The 9696-nt window shown below is 47.8% G+C and overlaps 1 protein-coding gene across 1 annotated transcript; it reads left to right on the top strand.

Moving 5' to 3' along the window:
• Window positions 1–403: 403 nt before the first annotated feature.
• tsr1 (TSR1 ribosome maturation factor) lies at window positions 404–7820 on the top strand. The gene is made up of 15 exons (XM_076146404.1): window positions 404–562; window positions 1428–1531; window positions 1618–1846; window positions 2131–2265; window positions 2368–2819; window positions 3013–3157; window positions 4049–4224; window positions 5518–5744; window positions 5835–5994; window positions 6082–6192; window positions 6292–6424; window positions 6733–6849; window positions 7079–7219; window positions 7381–7455; window positions 7546–7820. The coding sequence occupies exons 1-15, from the start codon at window positions 439–441 to the stop codon at window positions 7728–7730; spliced, it is 2514 nt and encodes an 837-aa protein (XP_076002519.1). The 5' UTR covers window positions 404–438; the 3' UTR covers window positions 7731–7820.
• Window positions 7821–9696: the final 1876 nt, after the last annotated feature.

Raw genomic sequence — 9696 nt, 5'->3', positions numbered from 1 at the left:
ACAGTTGGATGGTTAGAAAGAGGTTTAACCAGGATGAGAAAGAAGGTGGGCTAATGTCTACACAATACACAATTAGATTCTTAACCTACAGGGAAACAGGTTGCATCAGAATACCATAAGACAATCACATTAGTGTAGTCATATGTACTAAATTCATATTTTGAAGGCTAAATGTTTTTTCAATAGAGTTCCTTTTAACGTTAATTTAGTTGTACACATAGTACCGACCCTTTCTGTTTAACTTACTGGTGTATTTTAGGTGCTGCAGCTTAAAAAACGTTATGTACTAAAAAAATGATTTGGCCAAACTTTCTCACAAATAACTCTCGTTCACGCCGTCATAACAATGGCTTTTATTTTGAAGAAACACACCCCGGAAAATAATCAAACCACGCCCCTCCATGACAACGCGGAAGTGTCTCGCACTGGCCTCCTCACATGGTAAAAATGGTTGCCGAGGAAGGCCAGCAGGGCCACAGGGCCGGCGTGTTCAAACAGAAGAATAAAGGGCACAAATATGGCAAACATCGAACAAAAGGTGCAATCGAGAGAGAGAACAAAGGTAAGCGACGTGATACAAAGCGACAACAGCACCCGACAGCTAGCGTCACGTTGTGCGAACAGCGGCTCTGAAAACACACGTGTTCCACTGTCTCCGGGCAGGACAGGAACAGCAGATCAGTTCTCATCATGTCTCATCTTTGTTATTATGGGAACTAGCTTGACTGTGAACCGAATCGTCTATGTCCATTTGTCAAACGCTAAGATCAATCAGACATCAGATCTGCGGCTGTTTGAGCCTGTGGGTCGAGTTGTTTTGGATTTGATTGTGTTTATGGTAGTCGGTCAGAGTGATGATCCACTACAACAACAAACTAGCACTAAGTCTTAACAAAGTTTGTGTTTCACAAACGTGGCACTTATTGGATCTCGACTCGCCCACAGATTTAGTGTGTGACTACCTTGTTTACATATCGACTGGAGATTCCTTGAGAGCTCTTAGTTGCGACACTATAGACAAACCTCACAATGTAATTACATAGTCTTAATTCAGTCTATTTTAGTGCACCGAGTTTGTCGCTGCATATACACTTATGTTTGCAAACAATAGCTGTGATCATAAACTTTACCTTGTTAAATCATGTAAGCAGTCAGAACGGGTTTGCTTGATAGTTTGTCCTTCCCTTCAACTTCCTGCGAATCAGAGTGATCCACACAGGTAAACATTTACATAGTGGCGCTTAATGAATTGGTCCAATATCATTGATGATGCTCTAGAAGGAATACGACAATGTCAACATCAAGGTGTTATTGTTGCAGTCACCTTTGTGGTCACATTTCCAGAACGTGTCTGATGAGTTAAAATTCGCCAAATCATCCATTGAAAGTGTACGCGTGATCACTCAGTGTTGTGTCTCGTCTCACAGGCAGGGTGTCTGTCACTACCCTCACCAAAAAACAGAAGAAGGAACAGAAGAGGATGGACAGGAGACACAAAGCCAGTCAGCTACGAAGGAATAAGAAGGATCTGGTAATTATTTGTATTCATTCATTTATTCTTACGAGTGGCTGACTTGATTTGTACTCAGAATGTCTCACCTCTGCCGTCCATCTTAGGTCCTAACAGAGAAGCGGCGCCTAGGCAGCAGGGACGGACCTCCTCACCTGGTGGCCGTGGTTACCCTCCATGCCGGGGTGGACGGCGGGGCCATCACCAAGCTGCTGCGAGGGGATGGAGCTGGGGGAGTCGTCCTACAGGATCAGTGCGTCAGCGGCGCCAGCGACAGTTTTGGACTGATTCTTCCTCGTTTTAAACAGAGGTTCACCTTCCTGTCCCACAGCACCGGTAAATATAGAAGTCGTGCTTAAACGGCGTGTGTAACAAGGGTGGTTATGTTTCTGCTTGGCTGGTTTTCCCGAAGCAAGAAGATTTAACGCTAGAAGACACAGATCAAAGTCGCCCAAACATAAATACATAGTTATGTCACTCATGCCTGGATTGGAGCACGATTCATAAACCTCGCTTGTTTTCCTCCACGTTTTACAAGCTTTAATAAAACAGAATATTTACACTTGTAGAACTCACTGACAGAAAGGCCTTGTGTCAAACCTTTTGTTTTCTTTGGACAGCTGACATACACTCCCTGCTGGACGTGGTGAAGGTCGCAGACAGCCTGGTGTTCGTGCTGGACTCCACTGAAGGCTGGGACAGCTATGGAGACTACTGTCTGTCATGTCTCTTTGCTCAGGGCCTCCCAAGCCACGGTGAGTCTGTAAACGAGGTCACGCACAGCAGGAGCCTCCAATGAGACTGGTCAGACTGATGTTAGACTAACATCTTTGTTTCTGGACATTCCTCTTCCGCAGCATTGGTGTGTCAGGGTGTGTCTGACCTCCCCGTGAAGAAAAGGGTCGACTCCAGGAGAGCTTTGTCTAAGATCACAGAGATCCGCTTCCCAGACGCTCGTCTCTTCCCTCTGGATTCGGAGCAGGACGCCACCCTCCTCCTCAGACACCTGGGCAGCCAGCGACAGAGGAAGCTGGGTTTCCGTTCCAGACGCTCCCATCTCTTAGCTCAGCACGTCACCTACGTCCCCAACAGCCCCAGCGAGGGAACGGACGGAGGACCCACCGGCTTAGGCACCCTTTGTGTTTCGGGGTACGTTCGTGGCCGTCCACTACAGGTCAACAGACTGGTGCACATCAGTGGACACGGAGACTTTCAGCTTAGTCAAATTGATGCTCCGTCAGATCCACTACCCCTCATTGTGACCGCACCCAGACCAGCAAAGACCGGCAAGGGAGACGTCGACATGCAGGTAGGGGATGACGCCGACATACGGTCATTACATTATCACAACATCATACATGATCACATTTGTTAAAATCAGAAATCCATTCAAGTTAATAAATCCTGAATGATCTACTCGTCTCAGAACTGAAACAATGACCTGGACGTTTGTCTTGGGAGTTTAGTTTGTGTGTTGATTCAGTCGTCTGTGTTGGCCACAGGATGGTGCTGATGAGGAGGCTCCGGTGCGGGTGCTGATGAAGGCGGACCCGTCCTGCAGGGAGAGCCTGGTGGCTGAGGCGGAGGTGGACCCCATGGACGCAGAGCAGACGTGGCCCACAGAGACAGAGCTGCTGGAGGCTGAAGGTACAAAGGAAAGCTTGTTTGGTGTCCAACATTTGGTTTTTGAGTTTTGTTCCCCCCCGGAGTGGTTCTGTGACGCCAAAAGCATCAATTCTACTAAATAGATATACATTTATATTATTAATTTATCCATAATGATAGAATGTGAGTAAGGAAACAGCATAAGCTCCATTAGACGCCTCATTTGACATTATTTAGGCTTTCTTCAGTGTAGCCAATAAGAAACATATTTTAAGTAATTTATTTCTGTTATTCTTAAGAAGTCATCTGTTCCCTGGTGTTTGATGCTCTGGTGTTGCTGCAGCGGCGTTGGCTGTCTCGTTAAGGCTTTGCTGCTTTGTCGGTTTGTCAGCGGGATTATTCGAAAAGTTATGAACCCCTCTTTCTTATGGAGCTCTGTGGGTAGGTTGGACGCGATCCAGAGAGGAACCCATTAATCTTTGGTGCTGATCCAGATCCAGGATTTGTTCTCTTTATTATTGTGAGACGGGAGTGTTTTTCCACATTCTGGCTCATTTCTCACAATCCAGTGAGATCTGGACAAAGTAATTCAGGCATATTCACCTCTGTTTGGCCTTGGACTCCCCTAAACCAAAGCGTGTTGCCAGGTTGTGTTGAAATTGCCAGCATTTTCCTTGAATATATTCAGTATTTATCCATTTATTTTATACTGCAATTTCACATTTCAGGATTGGTATTTCAGACTGTTTTGTTGGTGACTTTAACAACCTAAATATAGCTGTAATGTAGTGAGTTAGTTTAAAGCTGAATGTAATTATACATGACATATTTTTTGGGGCTTTATCAAGTTGACGTGATAACAAACTGATCTGTGCAGTCACATTTTGATGAAGTGTATTCATTTCTATCCCACGTTGCTGCGTCACCGTTCAGAGGCCAGGAAGAGCAAACGTGTGATGAAGGTCCCCAAAGGAACTTCAGACTACCAGGCCACTTGGATTGTGGCTGACGACGATGAGAACGACGAGGTGGATGAAGAAAGCAGCGATGACGATGATGATGATGGGATAATGGACATGGATGGAGACGACGAGGAGAACGCCTCCCAGGTGAGAGAAACTAAATATCCGATTGCTGTTCCTCACTGAAACAAACTAATTATACCTTTTCTGACGACTTGCTCCCAGGAAACTGTTGAATAGAAGTGCTAGAAATGCTTAAGTGCAACCTGTTGCCATAGAGACAGTGCGGTAGCCTGCGTAAGCCTGTGAAGGATGACGAGGAAGTCTCCGTCTGTGGAGCAGGGATGGACGGTGGACGGTGGTGGTTCCGGGGCTGCAGCAGTGCATACGTGACCCGCCGTCGGTGCACCTGGTAGCCCAGAGGCGCTGTTTGTTTACCCGGTGTCTGTCTGCGGCCCTGCAGTGCCAGGCTGCTTGTTACAACAATAGTGTTTGGAGCAGGAGTCCCCAGAGAAGCCTCCCCGTCTTCCTGTTCTGTGAACAGAACTTCCTGTCTCGACGAGGGGAGGGGACGGCCATTTATTTATTTCCAGCTCTGCTTGAAACGCTCAAGGTCCATGATGATCCGTAACTGTTATTAGCATGTTTTTGATGTCGGGGTTTGCACACGGGAATATTTGGGCGACGGTAACAATGGGGAAAGTGGTACTTCAAATGATAATGATTATTATTATTGCAGCGGGGTGTTGGGAATGCTGTGAATTAACCCCACGCTGAGTTCACTTCCCCTCATGGATCTGGCTCAGGCTGTAATTTGCCCATCTGGGAGAGAACAGTACTGCACGTCTCCTTTTGATGATTCACCCCCTTACACAAATATATTCCACTAATTTATAAATCTAACTCACACAGGGGCGTCTGGAGGGATCGTTCCTACGCACACTGGGAATGAGCTCAACATCTTAATATATGTAAACCCATATTTCCCCCGGCCACATTACGCAAACACATTGACACATAAAAGCTGTTGCGTACACAGTGTTGTACTTCTCAGAGCACTGTTTGTTATTGTGGCTGGGCTGGTCTTGTTTATAGTTGGATATTATACAATTGCAATTTCTATACTTAGAATCTCTTTGATTCTACAAGAAAAAGGAGCGTCACACTCTCAGCTGTAGATGGCGCTCCCAGTGCTGTCTTGAGGGTCAAATGAAATGTGTGTAACTGCCAGCACTCTACAAGCAGAGAACATCTGTCTCTATGGATACGGACAGATGACTCAGCCAGCTGTTGTGTCTTAAGGGGCGAAATGTCCCCACAGCATTAAGCCGCTAATATGTATGTTCTCGTAATTGAGGCGTGTTAATGGTTTCAAGTGGATTATGGGGTTAAAAAAAAGAAGGTTTATGTGCCTTTTGTGACTGTGTCCTTTATGCTCAGGATGCCGGCTCAGGCTGTGGCTCAGAGGAGGAGGAAGAAGACGGAGAAGAAGAGGAGGAGGAGGAAGAGCTAAGCGCCACAGAGAGACCTGGAGCGGACCAGCGCTACGACGAGCACATGGACGAAGCGGCGGAAGTAGAGGGCCTGAAACGCTACCGCGAGGCTCGAGCCAATGAGCTGTTTCCCGATGAGGTGGACACGCCCCTCGACGCACAGGCAAAAGCCAGGTGAGGTTTCCTCTCCGTAACGCAAGCGTCAACCCTCACTGTCCATCCTGCTGTCTGTAATCGGTGAGCGTTGTCGCCCTCTGCCCTCAGGTTTCAACGCTACAGGGGCCTGAAGAGTTTCCGCTCGTCACCCTGGGACACCATGGAGAATCTGCCCCTCAACTATTCGCGCATTTTCCAGTTCCAGAGCTTCGAGCGCACGCGGCACCGCATCCTGGCTGAGGCAGCGCAGGAGGAAGATGGCGCCATGGTATAAAAAAGATGATTGTGTTGTGTTTTTTGCGAGATCTTACGTTGCCTACCTTCGCTGACCCTTGGCCTCTCTTTCCCCCTGTAGGTGGGCTGGTACGTTACGCTGCACGTCACCGATGTGCCTCCCTCTGTGCTGGAGAGTGTTCAGTCGGGCAAACCTCTGGTCTTGGTGTCCCTTTTACCCCACGAGCAGAAGGTATGGAAGGCCGTTTTGGCGTCCTAAAAAAGTCACACAGACAGCAGAACATTACTCTTGATGACATTGACCCCATAACCTTCTTCCCTGCGAGCACAGATGTCGGTGATCAACCTGATGGTGAGGAGACACCCCGGCAATACGGAGCCTATCAAGTCCAAAGAGGAGCTTGTGTTCCACTGTGGATTTCGGAGGTTCAGGGCCTCGCCTACCTTCTCTCAGCACACCACAGGTACGACACTACAAACACACATCTGTTTACTCCTCAAAGTGAAAGTGCCCGTTACCTTGGTGACAGAATTTATCGAGTTGAGAGTATTTACAAAATCTGAAATGAAGCCAGAATCTAGTTGTCAATTGTAGAAACTTCTCCTTAAAGAGCCTTGGCGTTGACTTTACCTTCTGCCCCAAACGCCCCAACCAGCCACATATGAACTGGAGTGAAGGTTACGCCGGTGGCCAGGTGGTCTTGGGGAGTAAATGATCTGTAACCGGGGTTTATAAACGCATTAAGTGTTGAACTCATCCACTCTTCTCCAGCTGACAAGCACAAGATGGAGCGCTTCCTCAGGCCAGACGCTCCTACTGTGGTGTCAGTGTACGCTCCCATCACTTTCTCCCCTGCGGGAGTCCTGCTCTTCAAACAAAGAGACGACGGTAAGACGAAGAGCCCCTCGTGCATATGTACAGTATGTGTGTGTGTGTGTGTACTGGAAAATCAGCTAATTTAATAAGTGGTCTGGCTGCCTTCACTTTCAACATCTGACCATTTTCTCTGCTGTCTCTTTAAAAAAAAAAAAAAAAAAAAAGGTTTATTAAGTTAATCGATTATGCTAACTGACATGTGGTGACTGATGATGCCTTGGTGTGACTGTGACCCCCGCAGGCATGCAGGACCTGGTCGCTACGGGCAGCGTGCTCAGTTGCGACCCGCAGCGCGTGGTCCTTAAGAGGATTGTGCTGAGCGGACACCCCTTCAAAATCAACCGTCGCTCTGCGGTGGTCCGTTACATGTTCTTTAACAGGGGTGAGAGGACAACATCTGTTTGAGCTTCTCTACTGGGCTCAGTGTGTTGGCCCACATGCAGTATATGTGGCATATCTGACATGCCTGTGGCTGTAATTGTACCTCATGGTCCTCTCTGTTGTTTTTCTCTCTCTCTCTCTCTCTCTCTCTGTGTGTGACAGATGATATCATGTGGTTCAAGCCAGTGGAGCTGCGGACCAAGTGGGGTCGTCGAGGTCACATCAAGGAGGGTCTGGGTAAGGAAAACAAACATTGTGTGTCAGCAGGTTTGTGTACGCTCTTGCATTTTCTCGTGCTCACACTTTTGTTTTTATTGTTTTGTGCAGGCACACACGGTCACATGAAGTGTGTGTTCGACAGTCAACTGCGCTCACAAGACACTGTCATGATGAATTTGTACAAGAGGGTGTATCCTCGCTGGACGTACGACCCGTACGTGCCCCTGCCCTTACCTTGGGTCAAGAGAGAGGGCGCTGTGGTAATGGAGGACTTGGACTTGGACATGGACTAGAGGAGACACAGGAGGAACGGAAATGCTTTACATGGACGTGACATTTCAGTGTATTGAGCATAAAATAAACCTATTTTGATCCACATCTTCTACTTTTGTAGTTCCTCTCATTAAGTCACCTGACCGTGTTTCAGCCACTAGATGGCAGTAATGAATTAGTATTAATAAAGGCTTTCTGAACGAGCTTTGTTGAGCAACTCTTGACTTTGTTTGAAACGGGTCAGGACATATTTGAGTGACGAAGATTAAACAAATAGCTGTGCGCAGAGCGAACAGGCTGATGAAACAAACATCCAGGCCGCAAGCACAGGAACTGGCAGCTTGACTTTGGACGCATCAAACTCACTACAAAGGCATTTTGAAGTCACGCAGCTACAAGTGAAAAACACTAACTGGGACAAACATCAGTATAGATTATGTTACTGATATTATAGGAACATTAATCACGGGGAGGAAATTCAGGAAAAACACTTCATAATCTCTCAACATCGCCACTTTTTTTAAGGGGTTTGACAAATGGCAGCTGTCCGCTTCGTTTATTTACACGGCGCTTTATCACAAACACGCATCAGGGAAATTTACACGGAAAAAAGAGCCAACCAAGACCCAATTAATCAACATTCGCAGACGGGGAAATTAAGACAGCATGCACGACCTCACGCACGTGGAAACGCCGCTCAGACTAAAAGCGGCGTGCAGAGGCTGAAGCTTCACAATCACAGCTTAATATTCTGATTTCATGTTTAATGTGATGTGTATGGATGGATCGCACACACACACGCTGCTCTCTTCTCCACGGTGGTCTCGCCCTGACCTGAAGCCTCCTTTTCAGCACAAGTCCGTATCGGATCGTGACCCCGGACTCCAACTGAACTACGCACGACAGCATCACTTCCTTCCACGTTGATTAATGGGAGTTGCAATATTTATCGTAAGAAAAAAAAAAACATGCCTGCAGTGGACGTGAATCATCCTCGGGGCTCTGCTGGGACTCTGCTGGGACTCTGCGCGGCGGCGGCGTGCCAATATGTCTGGGGGAAACCGAGAGGTGAACACTCTGGGATGGAGAGGAAGAAGAAAACGCCATCCAAGAAATGACAAGGGAGCAAAAGTTCACTTGCGCTTTGCATTTTTTCGTCTTCTACTTCTCCTTCTTCGTCCTGTGAATTTGATTACAGCTGAAAAATAAAGATAGAACATTTAGAAAAAGAGTAATGTCTCCCTTGCCCTGGGGTGTGTGTGTTGGGGGGGTGGGGGGTGGAGGGGGTTAAACTGGGGAGCCCTGGATAGTTTTGCGGTAACACTCAATTTATTTCCTACTCTACTTTCTTACATGTATTAAGTCTGGGGTACTGTAACACATCTCGTTAAGCCTGGGGGGAGGGAGGGAGGGATGTGTGTGTGTGTGTGTGTGTGTGTGTTGTACTGGCTCTGGAGTTCACAGCGAGGGGAGGAGGAATTCAATACCCCCTCACCACCCCCTTTCCCCAACTATGGAGCGCGCTCTCGTGGAGAAAATGGCACCGACTTTCTACACACGCACACACACACACATTAACACACAGGGTTTCTTTCCCTGACACTATCAATTTGAGACAGATAAACATTTAGCTGCTCCGGGTGGAGGAGGGGGGACCAACTTGCGACGTGGTGCGGTGGAATCCAGCCCATGAGTGAAGTGTGTGTTTGGCACGGGCCGCCTGCCGTCAGGAGGAGGCGAGCGCCGGTGGCTCGGCGCAGTTTGGGATCAGGAATGCCTTCTTGCGGTTCCCAGTTCGCTGCCACCACACCGAGTTGGCTCCCGCTGAAAGATATAATGGGTGAGAGATTTTTCCGTTGGATGTGGAGAGAGAGAAGCGGAAGAAGAGGAAGAGGAGGAGGGGAGAGGGGCCGAGGGGGGAATGAGTGATAAGGGCAGCAGCCAGTCGGGGATGTTCGGGGGGGGATGAGGGAAATTTGGAAATTA

This window comes from Genypterus blacodes, unplaced genomic scaffold (assembly GCF_046128005.1).
Source record: "Genypterus blacodes isolate CSIRO-AG114 ecotype Tasmania unplaced genomic scaffold, CSIRO-AGI_Gbla_v1 ptg000032l_1, whole genome shotgun sequence".
Classification (NCBI taxonomy): Eukaryota; Metazoa; Chordata; class Actinopteri; order Ophidiiformes; family Ophidiidae; genus Genypterus; species Genypterus blacodes.
This window is presented reverse-complemented; position numbering and strand designations above follow the sequence as displayed.